General features: G+C 41.4%; 1 protein-coding gene across 1 annotated transcript; it reads left to right on the forward strand.

Annotated features, from left to right (window-relative positions):
* The first annotated feature begins 932 nt into the window (after positions 1-932).
* On the forward strand, positions 933-24,667 carry LOC108230518 (amyloid beta (A4) precursor protein-binding, family B, member 1 interacting protein). Its single transcript, XM_017406820.3, has 14 exons — positions 933-1,297; positions 6,172-6,231; positions 7,007-7,094; positions 8,057-8,343; positions 10,327-10,404; positions 13,147-13,306; positions 16,028-16,149; positions 16,856-16,930; positions 17,031-17,174; positions 17,392-17,502; positions 19,918-20,016; positions 20,123-20,246; positions 20,373-20,434; positions 22,033-24,667. The coding sequence occupies exons 2-14, from the start codon at positions 6,172-6,174 to the stop codon at positions 22,642-22,644; spliced, it is 2,022 nt and encodes a 673-aa protein (XP_017262309.1). The 5' UTR covers positions 933-1,297; the 3' UTR covers positions 22,645-24,667.
* The last annotated feature ends 221 nt before the right edge of the window (positions 24,668-24,888 follow it).

Here is a 24,888-nt window from a genome sequence, read left to right on the forward strand (position 1 = left end):
GGAACTTGCCGGAGGGATTATGTCCTCTCTGGCCTGGGAACACATTGGGACCCCCCAGGAGGAGCTGGAGAGTGAAGATGGATGGATGGATTTTAAAGGGATAGTTTTTAGAGCTTTGAAGTGGGGTTCTGTGAAAAGGTTATGAATAATCAGCATCCTACCTGTTGTAGATGGTAGTCCATGTTTCACACACTGGCCTTTTTGAGAAACATTGAAAGAGACTGAATGATATGCAACATGGCTCCCAGGTTATTCCACTGTAAATTCTGAAGTGTGTTCAGGAACGTTACCCTGTTGTAAATGTTGCCCTCTCTTCCTCTGATGAGATGTTTGATTTTAGAATTTGCTCATTCTATGAACTGTTCTTCAGTGTAACATAAGTCCTGACAATGATATATATTCACCCCTTTGCTTACTGGTTAGGAACTACTTAGTCTGATAGACTGCTGAGAGTCACTGCATAAGTTGTGCAGATCTTGAACAGAAAAGTTAAAGACAAAGGGTAAACTCTCCATCTCAAGGTTAAAGCGATAGTTCATATTTTTTGAAGTGGGATTATGAACAAATAATATCTTCCCTTCTGTAGACAGCTCATTGAACCACCTCAGTTTGGAGAAATAGAGTTTAAAATAGTTATAAATTCATTCATGTCTAGAAAGATGTCCTTTAGATCTTTGTCAACCAAACTGTTTAAAATATGTAAGAGGTTTTTGTTGCGTCAGGAGGTCCAGTGCTGCTCAGACTTGCCGCTCCTGACTCAAGATTTGCAGTGAATTATTTCCAGAGAAGTGAATAATTAACTGAGACCCGTCCTCGTGCTGATTCACCTGCCAGCTGTGCTGTTCTCCAAACGCCTCATGATCTGCTCAAGTGTTTCCCAGTCATCGGCCCCGGCTGGCAGCCCACACACACACACACACACACTCTGTGTTTTCTGTTTTCCGGGCACGTCTGAAGCTAGTTTGGCAACGACTGCTGCAGATAAGGGGCACCGCCGAAACGGAAGGGTCCGGGGGAGAGGGCGGCCCAGCGTTGCCCTGACAAGAGCGTTGTGAAGGTTTCAGCTCTCAGCAGGAATGCAGCGGCAGGTCTAGACCTGAACTTCCGCATTGAGCAGGAAGAAGTCGACAGGCAGTGAGTCGAATCTACATCAACACACCCAGATCTGCCTGCATGTGGAGATCATCTCATCTGGGTTCAGCTGTGTTCCAAAGGACTATTTTAAGGTGAAACTAATGTCCACGAGGCTTTTATTGTGAAACTTTCTGGTGAAACGAGGACTAAAACACCTGAAAAGGTAAGTCAAGTCTCCTTTAAATTGGATCTTGTACCTTCAGTTAACGGTAAACACCTCGAGCTGCTCTTCTCTGAACACAAGGTTTGAAAAAGGGTTTATTCTCTCTGTAAGACTGCATTTAATCTTCATTTCACACATCCAGCTACAGCAAACTGCTTTTTTTTTACCAATGATGTTAGAGACAAGGTAAATGATAGAGACAGAACATCCTAAACATCCTGGGCGGCCACTAAAAGAGACACACAACCTGTCAAAAATGCCAGAAGCTGATTAAATTCAGTTAGAAAACAGCCAGACGTTGAAAGCTCATATAATAATAAAAGGATATAAGTTCAGATGTGTTATTTCTAACTGGGTGGAACCTGCTTTAACTTGAGACTGCCGAGTTACACAATAACCACACAAATATGATAGAGTTGTTTTAGCCTTTTCAGCTTCAGATCCTCACAAAGGGAGGAGTTTACATTTAGGCGATAAGGTTAAATAAAAGAGGATTGGAATTGGATATAAAACATTTAAAACATCCTTTGGGAAAGATGACTTAAAGGCTGTTTCACTGTGAACCATTTTAGTCATCACAGACACTGTCCGTGACTCACGTTCAAGGGGGATTTTGAATTTTAAACTATTACTGAGGATCTTGTATCACTACTGTTTGGATTCAAAGCGCACTCAGGCGAGTATGTTATTGTTTTGTGACGCGTCAGTTATGATTTGCGGTTTCAGTGCCTCTCAGCACAAGGTGTCTGCCATTTTTTTTTTTTTTTTGCTCTGACACATCTGCTGAAGCCAACCAGCATAGATATCTGAGAGGGAGTTTTCAGACGCCTGCTCTGCTTCTGAGTCCTCTGGCTACGTTTGAGCGCAAACGACTCGAACGTGCTGTGACTCTGAGGACTGGGGGAGGTTACGTGAAGAGTTTGTAGCTGATAGATGTTTGACCTTCGCAAAGTGGATCCGAGGCTCAGGAATGGGAAAACTTTCTCTCAACCCTACCCCTAACCCTACTTTTATATATTACAATATAACCACAGTGTCAGTTCCTCATTTGACACCTTTTCTGTGTGTGTGTTGGCTCTTATTTTTTTCCAGCTGCATTGCAAAAGCCACAAATAGCACAAAGTGGAAAACACTATTTCTTTTTTTTTGTTGTTGCCACTTGTTTGAATATGTGACTCATTTTGCCGTCATCTGAGGAGGAAGTGTCTGAAGGATCAGGCCAACTTTTGCATCTATCAGCAAATGTTTTCATAATCCGTTCACTCGCAATTGGCCTCTCTGCTCTTTTGGTTTTTGTTGTTGTGAGCTCGGAGCAGTCTATTTAATGGGTTGGGCCTCCGGTTCAGACCTTTTACTTGTGTCACTTTTTAAAAAAAAGCATGATTAATCTGACACGGTTGTTCTGTTTTATAGTTGAAGGGATTTGATTCCTTTTGCCGTAACACGAATAAAAAGACTAAACGAGCCACAAAACGAGTAATGTTCTACAAGAAGCTGCATTTGTTCACTCATTGTGCAGAACGTCACTTCGGGCGCAAGCTGCACCCATCCAGAGTGAAGCAAGCACTAACAATTTGCAGGTGGCTGCTGACACCGTTTCCGACACAATTTCGACACTGCGAGTGGCAGGAAGCTTACTCCTCACCACTTCCTCCAACCACGTGAGCCCACTCCCCTGTTTAACGGGGCAGGGGAGTGGGCTCACGCGGTCCGGCACATGGAAAGGCCCATCACATCACCTGGAAGTTAACACTCAAATAAGTTTTGTCAAAAATGGAAAAGCCATAATAACCACAGAGGCTTAAGCAAACCTTCTTGGCCAGTTTAACGTATGAAATCAGATTTAAACTACACCATCTGCTGGATACTGAAATAGGGTTTGTTCTGCTTGAGCTACTGCTGGAAATAATCAGTCACACTTGTTCAACTGGGGGTTTCACAGACTATCTTTTATTTAAACTCCTACTAAACCTTCTCGACTCTAAAACTGCACGAGCACATTTGAAACTGGGATGATTTTTCCAAAGATTTGGATTTGATAATCATGTGTTCTCAGCAGCAGAAAAGAAAAAAAAAATGACAACATGCAGAAATTGTTTCATAACCATGTAAGGAGGGCAGAGTTTAACCACAGGCTAAGAACTGGGTGGAGCTCAAAGCAATAAGTCAAGGCTGGTGGCAGCATATCAGCTACTCTAAAGCTTTACAAGATCATTGACAGTCATAAAAAAAATAAAAATAAATAAGTACATTTTTACAGGTTACTTTAACTGCTGCGTCTTTAGGAACCCCTACTCTCTTCTGCTTGGTTCCAAAAACACACTTTAAAACAGTTTGTTTGTGATGGAAAATGACATTTTCTCCAGTTCATTCATGGTCACTTTTGAGGGATGATTGCAAACATTTTCAGCAACAAAAATTAAAAATAGAATGGGTTAAATTGTATAAATGAGAGAGGTGGGAACTAACAACATCCTTAAAACCTTTGCAAATTGTAGTTTTTTACATCACATAGGTTGCTTTTTTGTTTCACATTTTGTGTCAGTACCAGAAAGGGTAACAATATACATGACAAAAATATCACGTCTTTTTTTTTTTTTTACTCAAATAGGTTACATTAATCTTGATCGAGATCATCCTTAACAGTGAGCTAACGTTTAGCATGCTAACCTTTAGTTAGCGAAGACCATTAAAACAGTTATAATTAATGTTCGATATGGTTTTTGAAACCAAACGACCAACTATTATGACCAGTTTATCCTAATGAAAATTTATAAATACCTTTAAATTCTAATTCTAATTTTGGAACAGCACCTGTATGATTTAGATCAAGGTAATCCCAGGTGCTTTAGCATGCTAACAATTAGCTCCACACCTAATGACAGCGTAATGTTCGAAGAGGGTCACAGCTTCATATTTAAACAAACATACAAACAAAAAAATATATATCAAAGTACTAAAGATCATGACCACTTCACCCTGATGGGAAACCTATAGTTTTTGTGCTTAATTATGACGGGAAAAAGTTTATCAGGATAATTCCTGGTGCTAGCATGCTAACATTTAGCTTAACACCTAAAAAACAGCGTAATATGACAAGCGTATCATTACAGCTAAGTTTTTAAAGATTACAAAGAAACTAATTTATCTACTAAATACTTATTTGTTTAACCTTTGTGACATATTGTTCAAAAAATAAAGAAATTTGATTAAATCCATTTTTGACAACCAAAAGTACAATAAGAACAATGAAAAGAAAAAAAAATGGACAACCACATTCAAAAGCTACTTTTTGTTGTATTTCTGATTGTGACTGAATGTTTAATGTGAATTTGGAGCAACAGTACCATGGAAGCAGAGAAAACATTCCTTACTGCTTTCTCTCAGTTTACGGTGTAAGTAATAAAAAACAATCACCCTGTTTTGGCTGCATTTTCTAGACTAACATAACATTTGAGAAAATGGGCTCCAAATAATACAGCCACATAGACAGGTGACTGTCTGTAATTAAAGAGTTGTTTTCCCAGAAAATCAGTCACTATTTTGAGTTCCTTAGGCTATTTAACGATGTTAAACTAATATAATTAATCTTAATTATGTTGATGGTTTACTCTCTGTCTCAGACTGGTGGGTCAGTTTTAAGACTCAGCAACTTGTTGCTCAGTTTATAAGCTTGTATTCTTCATACAGTAACTAGTTTTAGTTTGATTTTTAGGATTCAGGGTGTTTCAAAGGAGCATTTTTGATTTTTATTCTTTTCAAAACCCGCGGCTCCTTTTAGAAACAATGACTGGAATGCTGCAGTTGTGCTTTTTGAGTGTACGATATGAGGGCTTGACGTGCCTTAAAATGAACTGGTGTTAGATTTTGGTGTCGGCGGTGCTTGTGTAGACGGTGGTTTGGTTTCAGTGCGTGCAGATACTCTGAGAGGCACGGGCCCCGTTCGCTTACCAAAGCAAACTTTGGCTCGTTTTGAAGCCGCCAGAAAACGCTGGAATGCGTTCAACATGTGCAACAAGATGTGACAGGTTCTGACAAATTATGAACACTTGGAGTTATGCAAACTCGCTTTCTTCCTTTAGTCTGGGCTGGAGATGTTTTTGCGAGATAGCTTAGCCTCAAGACAGATACTTCAGCACGCATTTCAAAGTGAAGCAGTACAGCTGCATTTTGCTGGCTGTGTGTGTTTAACCATTGTTTTTGTTTTTGTTTTTCGAAGCAAATGAATTTATTTCATCATTCATCACATTCTTTCACTGTCATTGTCTTTATATTTAGATGCTACTCAGTTCAAAACATGGTCCAGACCATACTGAAAACTATGACTTCATACTAAACTGCATAGTTTCTGTTAGACTTCTTCTTCTTCTACTGAGCCTAGTTATCCTCTACCATTTTTTTATCATTAACAGCAGGTAACATGTGGTTTAAGTTTCTGGATGTCTCTATTTCTATTCCTGAAACGTCCCCACATCTGCTACTTGCTAATCTCTTTTGTTCATCGATGCTCAAACGCCCATCCAAGGTTAATTCTGCAGCCATCTTCATATTTGAAGTCATTACTTGTGTTGATTCTTTGAAAATACCCTGATTGCCCCCAACTTATGAAATGACTGAGCAGCTTTCTCCCATCTTCCATGACAAACTTCAACTCTCGTAGCATTTCAGACTTTCAGACAAGCTGCGCACTGAGACTCAGTATCCTCTTCAACTCGTCTTTTCTCATCTTTTGTTTTTTTGCTTTTTAAATACATTGTGAGACTCAGTGTTTTGTTTTTATTGACTGTTTTGGGGCATTTTGGTCTGTTTAAGGGCACCTGAAGCACAATAATAATCCCATTGATGAAAAGTTCTCGCTTTTGTTGTTTTTTCAGATGGAAGACATCGACGCCATGTTCAGCGACCTGCTGGGGGAGATGGACCTCCTCACTCAGGTCAGTTCAGGCTGTTGCCACGGCAACCACAAGGCCGTTTTATTTCATTTAGACACTTTCAGACTTCCTATTTCTTTCTTCTTTCTTTTTCTTTCCTTTTCATCTTTACTTTTAGTTCAAAATGAATACAAAAAAAAACAAAACCCACATAATTGTCATTATTTTGTTTTGTTATGATTGGCAGGGTCAGGCCTCTCTGTTTGGTGTAGCAGCTTAAAACATTGTGCAATGTGCCCGGATTCATTAATAAGCCCACTCTCCTAAATTTTGCTCCAATTTTTACAATCAGTGGGTGTCATTACTATAAAAAAAAACTTATTTGAGGGCTAATTATTGAGTGTTACTAACACATTTACAGTCATCAGGAACACTAGACGGTCTATTCAGAGGAATTTCTCAGCAGTAATGAGATTACAGATCAGATCGTAGTTGTTTAGTTGACTTCAGACTTTGCCCTGCAGTTACTTTGGCCATGCAACAAGCTCGCAGCAGCATGGACAATAACTAGTAAATTTAGAAAAACCCTGCTAATCGTTTTGATGAGGTTGTCCAGCCCCTCATTTTAAAACCCTTCAGTTTGCTGAGATGGCCTCATGTTGCACAGAGGGAAAGTTGATTTCTAGAAACACACACGTGTTCTGTGTTTAAGGAGCGTTTAAGCTTCAATATGTGGTGGATCTGCTGAGCTCACAGAGCCTCCGGGGGTCCAGTGGCTGTGTGCACAAGCTGTTACACATTTTTATAAACGCGCTGCCTTTATCTTTCTTCCTCACAGAGTCTCGAACAGGGAACGGTGCCTTCTGAGCCTCTCCCCACCATCAAAAAAGAACTCAACTTCTCCATCGGCTTCACTGACCTGAACGGTGACTTTATGCCTTTTTTGTCATTGCATTGTTTGCACACAGGGAACACTAGTTCACATCTCAGTTGTGTAAAAGCGTGTAACAATTACACGTTTCATCAGTTAGAAATTTATCACAATTGGGGAACTGGATCTGAGGCAGATAGATTAAAAAATAAACAAAATGAACATCATTCTGTTACAGTGTGGTTACCTCTCAGTATTTGAATGATTAAGTCCTGATTAATGTTTGAGGGTTGTGTTATGTTGAGGCTTTGAGACAAAAAGCATTTCTTTTCTTTAAAGTTATAGTTGTTTCCATCTTCCTCTTTTATTTGTCCATGAAGTCCTGCTTCTGATACCAAATGTTTGTCTCAGAGCGCTTTTTAAAAGGCACCCTTAACATATTTTAACTTAGAAATCACAAAATACTGACCTCTAAAGAGATCACGTTCAAGTCTGTGAGGATGTACTGTACCTTGGAGCCTGTGGAACCATAATGGTACCAAAGGAAACCAAAATAAGGCAGCATATGAATACATTTTCTGCCAGTAACCACATCCTTGATTTTTTTATTAAAAAAGGAACATGAAAGAGAAAATAAACTAAAGAAAAGTCCCAATTTTCTTTGTTATTGCATTGACAAAACTACACTAATAGGAACTTGATAAAGTCATATGTCTGTGTCATGGGGTGGAGTTCAGGATCCAAAACACAGAAAAGTAAACAGTTTTCATTTACAGCTGAACAGAATATGGTCACGGACAGGTATTCAAAGTGAAATCAACAACAATAATACGCACACAGACAACAATCTGAAAGGGACTGAGTTAGATTATTTCCTGAGGAGTTGACATCAGACGAAGAACAAATGAGGGGTCTAAGAACTAAATCCAAACCACGACTAAGCTCCAAAGTCATGGCGTTCAGCTTTCAAAACACGTAAACGACTTATTGGCTAACTAAGTGATTCTTTTTCGCCAGAGTCTCTACACGAGCTGGAGGACAATGATTTGGACGCGCTCATGGCCGACCTGGTGGCTGACCTCAACGCCACAGAAGAGAAACTCGCAGCAGAGATACAAGGTCTGGACAAGCCATCGCTGCCCCCGCCGGACCTGCCAGCTAAAGGCCCTGGCGCCCTGCCGGCCCCCTCCGGTTCCTCGCCATCTCCCAGAAACAGCACCGGCAGCAGCACTGTTACCCCTCCACCGGCCTCTGCCACCTCGCCGTTGCCACCTCCGCCTCCTCAGACAACAAAGCCGACGAAGGTAAATCAGCTCCTTCTGGACAGGAGTAAAAACGACCTTTTCACCTCTAGACTTGTAGGAACTGCTCCTAAATTTAAGAAACAAGCATTTTACTGACTTGGCAGGTTTTTTTTAAATGAAACCCTTTCCCATCATAAGGACTTTGAGGTGACTTATTTAGGTCTTTGCAACACTGAGTGGTAGTGCTCTTATAGCAGTTAGACGGTGAGATCATGGCAGGATGAAGGGGTCGGTTACAGCCAGAGACGTGTGAGGTGGAACAGCCGAGGCTCTGTCTGGAACAGATCAAGCGCCTTCGGCCACGAGAAAACTGGAACAGGATCGGCGAAGCTGGAGGTAAAGACGTGACGGTGTTGGGGAGGGACAGACAGATGGGATCTTATTGCTTTAGCAGAAAGCCTGACCTCATCCTTCAGAGGTAAAAGCACCAGCTGGGCTGAGGGGGAGAGGGTGTCATTGTTGGACAGAGGTGTACGAATTCAGTTAGGATGTGGAGAAAAACCACGACCCACACCTGTTTATTGAAAATTAAGAATCAACATGGCACAGGGTAGCTTTCTACCCACATAAAATCAAGTAAATGTACACCACATGTTCCTCTTTTTAAACAATGTTGCCCTATGTTATTACCAGTGGTGTGATTCTGTACCTCTCTGTTGCTGAATTATCACGATAGTTGATGAAGATTTGGTCAAAAAAGTAAGTATGTAAGATGAGGAAGAAGCCAGAACAGTCATGTGTCTGCAAGGAATTAGGAAATTAACATCGCTTTCTATTTGTCACTGGAGTACTTAACATCCATCCATCCATCCATCCATCCATCCATCCATCCATCCATCCATCCATCCATCCATCCATCCATCCATCCATCCATCCATCCATCCATCCATCCATCCATCCATCCATCCATCCATTCATCCATTCATCCATCCATCCATCCATCCATCCATCTTCTGCACCTAGTTATTCCTGTTCCTCACCGGGGAGAAGCTGGTGCCTACTGGTGTGTTGCATTTGGATTCAGAAGTCAGAGTTTCTTAGTTCCAATCCCAAAATAAATCAATCATAGTTTCTCAAAGTTAGATTTCAGACTCAGAAAGTCAGAGGTTCCTTACCAACCTTGACCTCAAAGGCCAATATGGTCGCCACAAAAATCTGTGATGGCCACGGTAATAAAGTGTGTGTATCATTAAATCAGTACCTTACTACCTCTGCTACAAAACATGTTACTGCAGTGTGCGGATGCAGAATCAATCCACTGGTATCAGCTTGTACTGAGAGTCATAGCTACCTCAATTACTGATGTCAACCTTTAGTAAGTCCCACTAGGTTATGGACTTGCTAAACGGAGCACAAAACACATCATCCACACACTGGCACCATTCTGTAGCTGAACTCAATGCCCTGTTGTTTTGCTCTATATTTTTGTTCAGGAGTTTTGCATGAGGAGCTTTATATCTCCTATAGTTGATTGTTATTCTTGTTAATCTACCGCTCGAACTGTCAGCTACTTCTGCCTCACAGGCTGCTGTCTGTCTGACTGAACTGTGAGGTTAATGTTTATACAGTAGCTGGACAATGGTTTTGAGATGTGGCCATGTTGTAAAAACCACCACTGCATGTCTACAGGAGACAGAAAATAATCTGCCACAGTAGCTTTAAAAAAAAGAGTCAGAGCTCAAGTGTTCAGAGTAGTCTGAAGTAAATTTATTGGTGTTTATAATATCTGACAATGTTCAAGTCCATACAGCAAAAGACAAAGAATAAGAACCACTGTAGAAGCTATTTTTAAAATAAAAAGGACATTCTATGAGTTGGCCACTGTTGCAGCTGTGTATTTAGTGTACAACACTACACAATATCTCCTCAAATCAAATTATTGTGCAGGTTTATTCACTGAAACGGGAACCTTTAGCACCCAGGGCAGATAAAGTAGAGGAATCTCTACTGACACGACTAATTTTTTTTCTTTGCCCCTTTCAGGAGGAAATGGAGGCGCAGGCAAAGGCAGACAAAATCAAACTTGCGCTTGAGAAGCTTAAAGAAGCCAAAGTGAAAAAGGTAAGACGAGCAAACGCCGACTCCGTGATCTGACTGAGCAGAAAAAAGAACTGCAGCAACTTAGACGTCACTTTAAAATACTTTGTTCCAAGATAGTTTGACCCCTGATTTCTTCACTCCTTTGCTTTTCCTTTAAGAGGAGTCATCAGTCGTAGTCTTAGACTTTTATTTAGCCAACATCCTGCAGACGGTAAGGTTTTGTCTGGACATTTTCATGTCTTTAAATTGAATTAAGGCAAAAACTTGAGCTTTTTGTGTGCAAAGCTTCATGTCAAGATCTGATGTTTTAAACAACAACAACAACAAAAATAAAAAACTTGTTTTTGTTTGTATGCTGATGGCATCATATGTCATACTTTTACCATGACAGAGCAAAGGAGGACATGCAAAAGTCTTTAGCCACTCTGATGCTTCTCTAGGCGTTCCTAAAACCTTTTCATCAGGTTTATTCATGTTTAGTCAAGTCGTTGTACCTGACCTTTGAAACGTTCAAGCACAAAAACGCACCCAACTCAACAGAATAATTGCAGTACTTGCACACACAACATAGTTTACTGGGCGTACATCGGTAAGGTGAGCCAAAACGACTTGACTCGACATAGAAGATCGGCTGAAGGATGATGCATCTCTCAGGTCCTGTTTTGATACAGACATGACTTTCATCTGCTGTAAATCACTGTTATTTTTTCTTTTTTTTTTGCCCTTTTTTTGTACTTCTTGAAGAAATTTGCCAAAATAGCTAAGTTCAAATCACCTTGGTAATGCTAATATATATATATATATATATTGTGTCATTCCGTTCTATCTTTGTTATTTTGGAGGAAATGGGCTGTGGTGTGACAGCCTGATGGTGACAGCGTGCATGAAGATACATTAACACTTGACGATTTCTTGCTCAAAACCACATCTGGCTAAATATAATGAACTGAGGGGTGGACCGATGCTTTACTGGGAAGCATCTTCCATAGCTCTAATCATAATCTCGTCAGGTACTTTCATGTTAAGACAGCTTTTAGAAATTTATTAGGATTTATTGGGAACAATAGCAAAAAACGTTTTCAATAAAGTTTACAGGCTCATCTTTTCTGGGTTGTTACGTTTCCTTTTTGATGGTTTCTTTCTGTGTTCAGAGGCCATCATCTTAGTTTCAGATTTATCATCTGGTTTCTGAGGATGTTTTACGGCACAAACAAAAATTTGCACATTTTCAAACCAGTGGCATTTCACTGAACCCCAAGCCTGAGAGGAAGCTGGCCGAACTCTCCGGCTCCTGCTGTGACAGTTCGCAAACCTGCGTGTCTGACGGCAAAAGTCGAAAAACCGCTTCGCACCAGAGCCGACTGAATCTCGAGCAGACCTCTGGCTGCAGAACTAAAAATACATACAGACAACTGAGAAAAATGAACCCTGATTATTTGAAAGCAGAAACAATCATTTAGAGCGGAGAACCTGTTATTAAGCTGGCAAACAAACAGGCTTGCATGTGGTGTGTCACTCAGGACTCTTACTGCTGTCCACAACATGTTGGACACCTGTAGTCCACTTCAGTATGCACCCAGAGCTGCATTATTATCTGTAATGTTTATTGATTCAACCCCCATAAACATCTTTATCTAATGGTTTCAATCACTGTAAATCGTTTGTTTCATCCCTCTAAAAAGTTTCCTTTTTCATGATTATGACACAGTTCTCCCAGACAGTAAACCCTGAACAGATTTTTAAGCTTTGCAAAAATGTAGAAGCTGCACATAAAACAAACACACCACTTCCTCGTGTGTGTTTCCCTCTTCACGGGGTTACCGCACGACTTTTATCCAAATCGACCAAGAGGAGTACACAGAAAGCTTAACGAGTTTGTTTGTTCAGAAAGATATCAAATTAAAGCTAAATTTTGGGAGAGATTTTAACAATTAGCTGAGACTGGTTTGTAAACACACCTGCAGTTATTGAAAATACTTTTTGTTTTTATTTGTGCACCAAAATGTGCGCCTGAATTAGATGTTCATAAACCGAACTTTAAAGTTAATTTATGACACAGTATGAAATTTGACATTTTGTATTTTTCAGATCTGGATTAGGGGAAAAAAATAAATAAATGAGGAAAGACATTACAATGAATAAAAAAAGAAAAATGAATACAGAGAAGTTACTCAAACAAGCAGGGTGTTTAAAAGAAAAACATAAGATGACGTCTACTTTTGGTTAATATAACAGATAATTCTTTCACCTGAGATACTATTTCTAATGTCATCATGAAAAATGCAATAATGTTACCCAAAGACTATTTAAAGATGGATGCCTCTGTTGTACAAAATTAAAGTCATATTATCCCATTCATGGGAGTGGCCATGTTGTATTTTTGGAACCAGAGTCTGAGCACTAGGGCTCAATAAAACAGCACTAATGTACAAACAGTAAATTTGCATTTGCTTTAACATAAAAACGACTCAAAAACCATCTGAAAAATCTGAAAATTTGAGCCTGAACAAGCCCAAGATGTAGCCTACGGTTGTATGTGCAGTAATAAAACAAAGGTGAACTGAAATTACATGAAATCAAGTCAAATTTAACAACACAGCGGTGCCACTCTGTAACATACTGGGCCATGTAATAAATAAAGCTCTGTTTTCCTCATTGAGCTAAGCTAATTAGCTGCTAGCTTAGCAGCAGCTAAGCTTGTTGGTAAGGGGGGAAAAAAATAAGAAAAGAAAATAAAGCAACTTTTTTTGCTGTTTTTCACAGTTGGTGGTGAAGGTGCTGATGAACGACGGCAGCTCCAAGACGCTGATGGTCGATGAGAGACAGACTGTCCGGGAGGTCCTGGACAACTTGTTTGAGAAGACACACTGCGACTGCAATGTGGACTGGAGTCTGTGCGAAACAAACCACGAGCTTCAACTCGGTGAGTGAATATATACTGTAGCACTTAAACATAACATACTAATCCACACTGATACTGAACTGTGAAAATGAGGGGTGAGAAAACAATGAAACTAGACGTTTATGGCAAGTATTCAAACTCATTACACTAAATAATACTTTGCTTTTTTTAAATTATTATTATTATTGCTTTGACAACATAAGAAGTCAGTGTGATTGTAAAATGTCAACTCAGCACACTGAGATTTCTTTTGTTTGGCAGCCACAGTGCCTCATCCATCTCCCTCTTTTCGTCTTGTCTTCATTCTCCCTCCATCTTTTTGCTCCCAAGCAGTGCAGGCAGGTGGGTTTCATTTGCTGTCAGACACTCTTCATACCCCTGCCTCCTGCCGAAATAAAAACCCTTCTGATCTCAATCCTCCCGTCTGAGCTGCCTGAGCTATATTTACTTTAGCTGATGGACCTCGTCGCCATCCGTTTCCAGAGCGACGTCCTCCTTTTTTTTCTCGTCAGATTGTACATTTTTATCAGCCCAGTCTTGTAACACTTTATTACATCTGTAAACTGGTTTAATTGAATGCAGGCGGTAATAACCTAACAAGCAATAAAACTGAAAGTCAATATTATTGTTATATTCTGGTCCGAGGGCCAAAAGTGGCTCCTGGAAGAGCTCCATCTGGCCCTGTGGATCTTCAAAACAAAACAGCTTCTGATGAATGAAAGACATCCAGCGTATTATCAGTCAGTCCTGAGCCAAGTGAAAACAAAGTATTCTCACATTTAGGGTTAGGGTTATTACCAAGGAGGCTAGGTTTTCAGTCGTCTTTGTTTGCGAGTTTGCTCGAACAGTTATGAGCGGATTTTCATGAAATCTTCAGGAAACGTCAACGCCAAGGAGTGTCCCTATGGCCTCGGTGGAGGTTCTTGAGCTATATTTTTGGTTTTAGCTCATATTAAGGATGTGCAAAATGCAAAGCAACAAATGACATGATTCTTTATTGCCTAAACCTTAACCCAAAGCTCGTGTGTAATCTAGCTGTCTGACTCACAGATTGCTATATCTAGCTTTACCAAAAAACCCCCCTCGTTGTGGGCTGTTTGACTCATCGACGTGTGGGGGTAGATGTGGTTTGGTGTCTTCTCGGCCACTCGAGATGACGCCATCAAAGCTAAATGTGTCAAAGTTACCTTCAGGCATTTCTGCACTACCCTTCATGTGCTGCTTGTGCTCTGAGCGGCTGACCTTTAATCTTGTCGTCAGGAAAGAGTCGCGCCCGGTAAACGCTGGCAGGCCCCTTGCAGCCAGACGCATTCAAACGCAAAGCTCGGCTTTCAACATTTCCCACGCACTGAAATGCCCCGTGTGGCTGACACAGTTCAGAGAGCTTTCCCCTCCAAACAGTTTGTTTCAGCAGGTAATTTAGTGACTCTAATGGCCAAACTTTAGCCTGGAATTCGGCAGCAGTTTCATATGAAGCCTGCTTTTAGTCCACCAGCAGGTAACCTGTAATTGGAAAACACTGCAAAACTGTATTTAAATGATGAGGATCTTAAAAGCTAAGAGGGTGGCCTGAGAGGTGGAGGGGGGGAAGGAAGTTAATTTTATGTGTTTACAAGGTTGGATGTCTTTAAAAGTCCTTTAAGCAAACAGGGAGACTTGTATTTTATCATCTAGAGAAAGAAACTTTGAACTTTAAAGATTTTGTGGCAGACTGAGCAGCTTCATGTATAAAAAGAAATACATGTTTTATGATTCGAACATATTAGGTGGTGTGTTAGAAAGTAAACTGGAGGTATCTGAGTCTTCCAAACAGGCTATGACTGATGACCATCTGCTGAAAAGGAAAGCACACCTGTTCAAAAGTCGCTCAGCTTTTGCACTCGCCCAGCTCAACTCCACCCTGCTCTTATCAGCAGAAACGAAACGAGGGTTTGTTCCTCGGCGAGTTAAATAACCTCACAAGTGTTGGCGTGGCCGCTTGCGGTCTCCGAGCAAAAAGAGAACAGCGTTGGTGTGAGTCGAACACCAGAGGCTGTGCTTCCCTTGTGTGAGCCCTGAGCTGACCCCGACGGCGGGCGGCAACCATTCGTCACGCCGTTTCGCAGCCTAAAACATAAATACGAGTTCTGCCAAACGGCGTGACGAGCCAATGTTGTTTTTTTACATAGATGTCACAAGATATTTATGCAAAAGAGGAGAGAAGTACGAGCGTAAAAGTCCAGTTTTACTTACAGAATTAAAGCTTTAGTTCCTCCTCTCCTCTCTCTGTGGTTCTGTCTTTTGTTTTCTCCTCTAATGCTCAGTTCCTGCTGTTTTCCTCTTTTCATAAAAATAAATCCATGTCTTCCTCGTGTCATTGTTTTTGTTTGGGCTTTATGCTGCCGACTCGAAAAGTTCAGGTTAAAACTGACATTTTACATCCAGAGTCCAATTATTCCCTTTCTAGTTAATAAAAACTAATATGTAAGCATGTGAACGAAAGAGAAGCTGCTTTTTGTTTTAAGTTTTGGTGTTTTAAATGCAAATTTACTTTTAAAACAGGAATCTTCTGAAGCTCTTTGGAGTATACTAATAAATAATTGGTTTTATAAAGAAAAACAACATCAGATTGCTCCCATTTTAACAACAGTTACTTAAACCTGTTGCCGTCTGAGTAATCTGAAAGCTCCTTTTTCATGAAGAAACATAAACAATCTTCTCGTCTTGTCGGTTTAATCTCTAGCTTTGCTTTTGGTTTCGCAGAGCGGACGTTCGAAGACCACGAGAACCTGGTGGAGCCGCTCTTGGCGTGGACGAGGGACAGCGAAAACAAAGTCCTCTTCCAAGAGAGAAAAGCCAAGTTTGAGGTCTTCAAAAACCCACAGGTTGGTCCTCCTCGGAGCGTGGTCCTAAATCTCGGTCTGAGTCCGCGTCAACCCGTCTCCACGTCGTCTCAACTCTTTTCCTCGCTGAGTTACGAGACACCTTCCCTCTGACTGACCTCTTACATTAACGATGCTGCTGCAGTATATCAGACGAAGCAGCTTCAGGCCAGCACCATCTTGGCATGTTTGTTGTTATAATGAAACACGTTACAGTCTCGGAGTATTTAATGGATTCAGGCTGTTGGCAGAGACAAATAGGAGCAGTGAGGTACTCCATCACTTACTCCAACAAAAGACAGAGCGTTTTTGTTTTTTTTACAGTATGTCAGTATATATTTACATCCTTAACTTTTGACAAGAGCTTCCACATAGATTTTCCTTCTGGGTTTTTTCCTTTGATGAAAACAAAGACTGAGCTATAAAATGAAATCACATCCTCCCAGCCACACAGAGGCTAAAGTAAAGACTCTTTGGACTGTTTGGAAAGTGATGCGTTTCTGCTCTGAATGCTAAAAGACAAGGTTTTGGTTTTGTATTTTTACCCCAAATAAGACTGGTGGCTATTTTCTGGTAAACCACGATAGATAATTATCTATTCCAAAATCTGCTTGTGTCTCAGTCTGCACCAGAGAGAGAGGCAACAATCAACAATATTCCACCTGAGGAGCCTAAACACACCGTTAATGCAGGTTTTTTGTTCTTGCAGAACTTTTATCTGTGGAAAAAAGACAAGAAAACTCTCAAAGACATGAAAGACAAAGACAAGGAGATATTAATAAAGGTAAAGAAGCCTTTTTTTTTTCGCTCATCCTATCAGTAAAACACCATCTCTGGCGTCTGTTTTCGTGACTCCCTTCGTTCCTTTTCTCCCACCTGTGCAGGAGAACTTCAGCGGGACCTCCATCATCGTGCCTGACCTGGAGGGAGTGCTGTACCTCAAGGAGGACAGCAAGAAGTCGTGGAAACAGCGGCTCTTCCAGCTCAGAGCATCGGGAATTTACTACGTGCCCAAAGGGAAGACCAAGGTCAGACGGAGGGAAAGGAAAGGGGTCATCAAGTGACTGACGGCTAAACACGCACCCACTGCTTGAATTCTGGAAACACTCAGATATATTTTAAAATGGCAGCTGAAACCTTCTTATGTTTCTCCGTTCTTGGATCCTCTACAGCCTCGATATTCCATGCAGTGAGCTATAGACTCACTCCAGCCCGCGATAAAACCCTCCTGCATTTCTTTTTCAGTCGTCCCGTGACCTCGTCTGCTTCGTCCAGTTCGACAACGTGAACGTGTACTTCGGGAAGGACGTGAGGAACAGATACAAGGCTCCGACTGACTTCTGCTTCGTTCTTAAAGTAAGTAGGGATTTCAGTGCACAACTGAGCCTTGAAAGCCGGCTTCTGGTTGTGAGTCGAGCTCAACAGGTGCCTGCTCTGCTGACAAATCGAGGCGCAATAAATAGTTACATTTGAAGAAGTGAGAGGAGACGTTTTCGTCCAAATTAGCAGAAATTGCAAAGAGAAAAACTGACCAAGACTACTTCTGTAAAGCGCTTCCTGTTATTATTTTAAAACAATTCACCGCGCGCGTGAAATTAAAGGCTGATTAAAGTGAGAAAGGCAGCAGCGCCGAAGTGAAAAACCGAGAAGCGCTGACACGAAGAAAGGAAGGATTAGATGGAAGGGTTATTTTTGGTCAGAGCTGAAGGGGATGTGAAAGTCGTTCTTTTTCCGCAGCCTTATCTGGGAAACAACAGACTCAGCTTAGATCGTTACGCTAGATGTTGAGCAAAACAAGCCGAAAGAAGCAGAGGAACTAAAGACAAAGACCTGATTTGGAGGGAAAACACTTGCGATGGTCAGGTTTACTCACCTTGTGTTAAGCAGCGGCTGCAGATAAAATAAAGTTGAAAGTAGAGAAATTGCATTTTCTGCCAAATGATGCTGATTGATTTGACTGAAGAAGCTTAAATGTGTTGAAATGTTTTAATCACTGAGCTGTCAATGCAAGCTAATTTTGAACTGGTGAAGGTTGTAGCCGAAAATAGTCGACTGATTGATGACGTTTGCTGAAGAGGCTGAGACTGGGCAGGACAAAAGTTTAGAGCAGCAGAGACAAGAGACAAAAAGGACTAAATCTGCAACAGAAAGCTGAAAAGGAGGATAAATACAGTAGGAAAGAGGAGGAAAAGGCTCAAATGAGGAGAAATCAAATCAAAAATAGAAAAGAGCTAAAAAAAAGGTAAGAGAAGAAGCAAAACAGTCCAATAAACCTTAAAAAATCAGAACAAAGCTCGAACTGCCTAAATACCACAGAAACAGCAGAACAGAAATTAAAAGGCCTTTGAAAACAGCCAAACAAAATGCAAATACAGCAGAGCAGAGCTTAAAAACAGCTGAGCGAGCATTAAAACAGCTCATCAAACCTTGAAAACATCCTAAAAAGCTCACAAAAAAGCATAACAGATCCTTAAGACAATAGATAAAACCTTGAAAACGGCCTTAAAAACTCTAGAAAGCTAATCTAAACTGAGACTATAAAAAAACTATGCAAGATATCAAAAAGCTGACTCATTCAGTAATAGCTGAATGTCCTATGTTTTGTTTAAACTCTGAATGGTGTTTCTAGTTAGAAGTGTGCTGATGTAGTCAGCTTTCAAAGAGCGGTAAGAAATTGACAGTTTTTACAGAATTTCAATGCATTTCGATGAGAAACAAACCTGCTGAAAAACTTGAATATTTTCAAAACGTTTGAGGGTTTCAACACCAAAAGTCGTAGCCGTGGTGTCCCGAACGAGCTGAACGATTTAACAAGCGTTCACGCAATGAAGCTGAGCTGTCTTCATCTGGCTGAGTGGTAAATGAAGGTGTGTTTTTGACAGATTGGTGGGGAGGTGTTCAATATGAAGAGCTCCCAGAACTCGAGCAGAACAATTCAGCTTCATCAGAGCTGCTGAATATTCACAGCCACTGCTGGAGGGGGATCTCTAATTACTGATATTGTGTCATTAAATGGGAAATTGAACTTCATCCTGAAGGAAAACAACCAAACTAATGTTGTGTGTGGATGTAATTCCGTGTGCTTTTCTTTCACCTGAAGGCTGCAGAAGCTCTTAACTTTGACTGAATTTCATCCACTCCATGTTTGAGTTCACAAATCCTTCCAGAAGTCCCCACAATGTTCTTAAACCAGCTCACACCGCCCTCATGTGGTCGCTCTGGTGCACCGACTCTGCTTTTATGAAGCGTTACTTTTATAGCTAGTTATTAAATAACCTGAAACAGGCTTCTAGCCGAGGCGGAGGCTTTTAGCTTCCTTTAAGCAATACAAGCGTGACAAACTCTTGCTCAACAAGAAGACCTGAAAAATGGGGAAGCACATCGCAGTTGTGTGTGCCGTTGCTCAATGAAATAACTGAGTGAACATTTACTCTAAGATTAGTGAAAGTCAGGTTTGTTTGGCTCACCTTTTTATGCCTAAATGCAGCAGCTTGTTGGCTGAAATCTACAAAACGAGTTCAGGATTTTAAACAGAAGTAACTGTAAAATGATGAAAAGGCTTGTTTTGTTAATAAAAGATTAAAACAAAAACACAAAGTCCTTCCAAAAGCAGAAAAACCACAAACCGGATGTTTTATGGACGGAATGGGGTGAATTTGAGAAGTGTACGCCATCCGTAAATGACCCAACATATTCTGGTCAAAAAGACACCGAACGAAACACTTTTCTTGTCTCTAACCCAGTGGATATGGTGTGCGTTTGTCTCTGCAGCATCCTCAGATCCAGAAGGAGTCTCAGTACATTAAATATCTGTGCTGCGACGACGCTTGGACGCTGAATCTTTGGATGACCGGGATCCGAATCGCAAAGGTGAATTTGAGCGGCGTTGCTTTGAAGAGCATCTTTTATTGTCCGTTCAACCGGACGGGTTTGAAACCTGACCTGACCTGACTTTGTTTTTTTTTCCCTCTTGCAGTATGGCGCGTTGCTGTATGAAAACTTTAAAACGGCGGAGAAGAAGGCAGCCAGCAGCTCCTCGTGGACGAACCGCAGCACGCCGTCCAGCTCCAGCTCCTCCACACCTTCCCCCACCATCAAAGGTAGCGCAACACCACATCTCCTCTTCAATCAGTGTTTCCCTTTTTTTATATATAATATATAAACCAGATGTGAGGATATTAGTCCAAACCTTTTCCTCGTGCTGAAATTTTTTGTTCTTCTCTCAGCTAAAGCACCGAGTCAGGCCAACGGTCATGCTCCAAAACTACAACCAGGACCTGTTCCTCAGGTAAATCAAACTCTTCCTTCACGCGGCAGATTAAGACATTAACACAAAATCCTGTTACGGCTCATTCGATCCCAAAATGCCCTTTATGCGTTTTGTTCAGAAAGCTCAGCCGCTCATATTAACACACCAATATGGAACTGAAATGTAAAATATTCAAGGTTCTCAAAAGTTCAGTTTTTTTGATAGGAGCTGCAAAATAAGAAAGCAGCTAGGGGGAAAAAAGGAACTATTTCACATTTTTAAAAGCATAATTAGGTCAACTAGACAATCAAATACATTAAAGAAACTCTATAAGAGGCCATTTGAGGCATAATTCAGTTTGGATTTCCCATATTATATGAAGCTCTCACAGAAACAGTCAAATTTAGCTACAGGAACTATCAGTCTCTCACATAGAAAGTCAAAGTTTTATACTCTCATATACTATGTGCTATCAAACTTGCTCTCATCTGAAAAACACTGAAATTAGCATCTTAGTTGTAGACTGTGTGATATGTTTGATAGGATATATTAGAGGCTATGATATTATATGTGGGACAGTTTGAAATGATATGTCAAAGGAATTTAATATCACTATTAGGAAATATGTGAAAGCAAGAATGAATTATGCCCCACATGGCCTCTCATAATACCTGATGACCGCTTACCTAACTCTTTGTGGTTGGTTTGTTTTTAGTTTTCTCATCACTGAAACCATGTAACATTTTTAGATTTCATTTTTAGCATCTTTATGGAAATTACGAGCTTATAAATCAGTCCGCCCATCTGATTCTCATCAGTGAAATAGTTCTGGAAGGACTCCGTCTTCTGGTTTGTTTCATCCACTTTCTGTCCATGTCCAAGTCCCTTCTACTCTAACGCCGCGTCTGGGTGGAGCTAAGACGTGCGGCGTGACGCGGGTTAGGGAAGTGACACGGCGAATTCACAGCACGACAAACTGCAATGAACTGATTCCGATTTCAGTAATCGGATCTCCGTACTTTCGGAAACACCGTCACGGTGTGAGAATGTACGCGCTGACATATGTTTACAGGAGAGCAAAATAGTGATTCTGAGTTTTTATATCCACAAAGAAGAAGCTGAAGACGTGACTGCATTTTGGATAATTCGTCCGATTCTCACCATCTTCTGTGGTGCAATGTAGCAAAATCAGATGATTACACTCATTACTAGGCCTGTAGTGGGGTTCTGGGAAAGGCTTACAAACAAATAATATCTTTTTTGTTGTAAATAGCTCATTGATCAGCCTCATTTTGGAGAAATAGAAATGAATTCAGAGCAGATTGATGAGCTAACAGCTTGTCTGCGGCTGTTTTAATCTACTTCTCTCTTTGCCCAGCCTGAGCTGCCTTTTAGCTCATCGTTACAGTCAGAGATAAACTCTTCTTCTCCAAACTGAGGCCGTTTAAGGAACTATTTACAAAAAGTAAGATATTAACTGTTCACGACCTTTCTACAGAACCGCGCCTCCAAAGATCTGAACTACCCCTTTAATGTGTCAGAGCTCCAGTGTGACTCAGTGACATGGGTTTTACATTTCCCAGAATGCATTTCCTCCTGTTCATCCTGTGTCGTTGTGTTTGCTTTCCTTTTGCCAGGACTTTGGGGACCTCCCACCTCCACCCTTGGACGACTTCCTCCCTCCACCTCCACCTGACCCCGCCCTCCCTCCTCAGCCGCCCTCGCTGCTTTCCAAGCCCGCCGCCCCGCAGCGCCACCCGCCCGACAGCTTCCCTCTGCCCCCGCTCGGGCTGGACAGCCTCCCTCCTCCGCCGCCGCCGCCGCCCCTCAGCGACTCTGAGTCTCCACCGGACTTCCTCCCGCCCCCTCCTCCCAACGCCGGCTTCGGCTCGCTGCCTCCTCCCCCTGCGCCCGTCGACTCCCTGCCACCTCCACCGCCGCCCGCCGCTTTTAAAGGCGTGAGCCAGTCCCTGCCTCCCCCACCACCAGATCCCCACTTCCTACCGCCGCCTCCGCCTGACCCGGTGTTCACGGGCGCCGGGGCTCCCCCTCCACCTCCTCCGCCTCCTCCCCCTGCCCCTGCTGCCGCCACCCCACGGGCAGCCGGGCGGCCCGCCGGCTCTGTGAAGAAGATGCCCCCTGCTCCCCCAAAGAGGACTACACCAACGTTGCAGGGAGGTGGAGGAGGAGGAGGAGGGGACTTCATGTCAGAACTGATGCTCGCTATGAGGAAACGTACCGATCAGTAGCTTCAACAGGAAAACTGTCAAGTTTAAATATGAAACGAACTGCGTTTGTCTTTGTGTTGACGATGAAGCGAGAAGAACCCAGGTCAAACAGGTCCATCAGGTCCATCAGGTCCGTCTCTGCAGATCCGTCCACTGTCCTCATCCTGAGCATCGTTCCACATGTTCCCCTATAGAAGCAAACCCCTATAAATCCCTTACTGCACATGGGAGCTTCAAGTTTGCTTCACGAGAATGAGAATACTGTCCTCCATAATTTACAGCTAACTTCAGAGAGATTTGTACATATATTTGCATTAATGAGCTGTAAATACTGTATAAAACACATTTATTTGTCTTTTTTTTTCAGGGTTTTATGCATTTAAAACAGCTGCTACCCATAAAAATCTCACAAATAAACCTGGAAAGTTTCGGATCGGCAAAGGAAACCTGTTGTAGTTTGCATGTGCTTCAGTGTTGCTTGTGGAAAATCTCCTCCCCGGCTTCAGTTCGACATTAGAATGGCATCTCTTCCCACGAAAGAAATCCGCTAAAAGTGTGAAAACGAAATGAGCCCCGCTTCCGTTTTCTGACGGTGCTGCGACACGCCACAATTACCAAGAATAAAAACACGTGTTTTCATTACTAGAAAACCACGACACGTCTGTTCAAGATGGACTTTCAAGAGGAAACTGGGAGTGATATTAAACTCAAACATTGTTCCCTTTTGTACCTGTAGAAGAAAAAAAAACAGGAAATAAGTGTGAAGTGGACTCATTTATGGCAAAGCCTGAACTGGTGCGGCCAAATATAGCAAATATATTCAACAAGCAAGACAGATGACAGCAAGATAAGCGTCTGTCTGGACAAACAGCTGACCTTTGACCTGTCAGCCCAGAGTGGAGGTCTTGCTGCAAAGCCTGCCTCCTCTTTGTAACCGAAGGGAAGGACAGGATGTGGAGCAGCAGCTTCACCTAGCGAGAGAAAATCGAAACTGCATCGGTTTGTCGCCAAACAAGCAGCTTCTTTAAAGCATTCGGCTGATGTCAGGGGAACAGGTTCAGCTGTTTGCTTGTTTGACTTCGCCTTTTCTTATTACAGACGCTGCTGTTCGGTTCCACAGCACACAGCGAGGGTTCATGTAGTGAAGTCATGTGACAGGTTTATGTTACAACTCATCCTGTGCAGACGATTTATAGTAATAAATACAGAGCAAACAAACATAAGTAATATAGTATAGGTATCGTGCACTCAACACTCTAAATGACTATAAATAAAGAATAAACACATGCAGGATTTTGCGATAAGGAGTATAAATAGGTGACACCTTCGCAGCTAAATGTGAAAAGTACCACACTGGTTCCTGTGGTGAAGAGGAGGAGCGGAAGCTTCACTAAGCTGCCTGAACGTTGTGATAAAGTCCGACGGCATGCCCTCCATCATCTGGGATGACACACAAATGATTTGGAGCACATGAGAACATTTTATCCAGACCCCAAGATAACATTTCCATTTTATTAGATCTGGCCCTCCCGTTTGGGACAAATTGCTTCTCGTTTTGCTTCAAAAAACTGAACCTATTTAGTAAAGTCTTCTTGTGACAGTTACTTTGAAGCTGAGAAGGCCAAGACAATTATGTTTCAATTTCTCAGCAATCTTTGACTTTGGCGTGGAAAGAGAACATCGGTAGGGGCCGGTCAAACTCTTGTTGATGAACTTGCAGCCAAGAAACGATATCGGTGTCTGCTTCAGTGCATGTTGTCTGTTTTAGGCTTTTCTTCTTGTTTCAAAGTCAATGTTAGCTGCTGTATGATTGGATGTTTGCTGATGCCTTTTTAGTTGTTTTAATAGAGAATGTTAATGACGTCTTCTTAAGTTTGATCTATTTTTCTTTGTTCATTAAAGTATTTTTCTCCTAAATGTTATATAATGTCAGACTGGGAAAATGTATTTGATATTTCTATACAAATGATTTGACAAATGACAATTAAAAACAAGGTTAATTTATGTATTTTTTCAATAAATATTGAATGATAGTGGCCCTTCACTCGGATCAAGTTATTAATTTTAGCCCCTTTGTGTCACTGAGTTTGACGCCTCTGTTTTAGAGAGTAAAATTACATTTTTAGGATTAACTGTGAACACACAACACAGACCTGTAAAACACATGCATGTAATAAGAAGGTTGTTATCTTCCTCCTTTTTATTGCTTTTATAATTAGTGAATCCTAAAATGGATAGATTAAAAAGAAAAAAACCCATAATATT

This window comes from Kryptolebias marmoratus, linkage group LG21 (assembly GCF_001649575.2).
Source record: "Kryptolebias marmoratus isolate JLee-2015 linkage group LG21, ASM164957v2, whole genome shotgun sequence".
In the NCBI taxonomy this organism is placed as follows: Eukaryota; Metazoa; Chordata; class Actinopteri; order Cyprinodontiformes; family Rivulidae; genus Kryptolebias; species Kryptolebias marmoratus.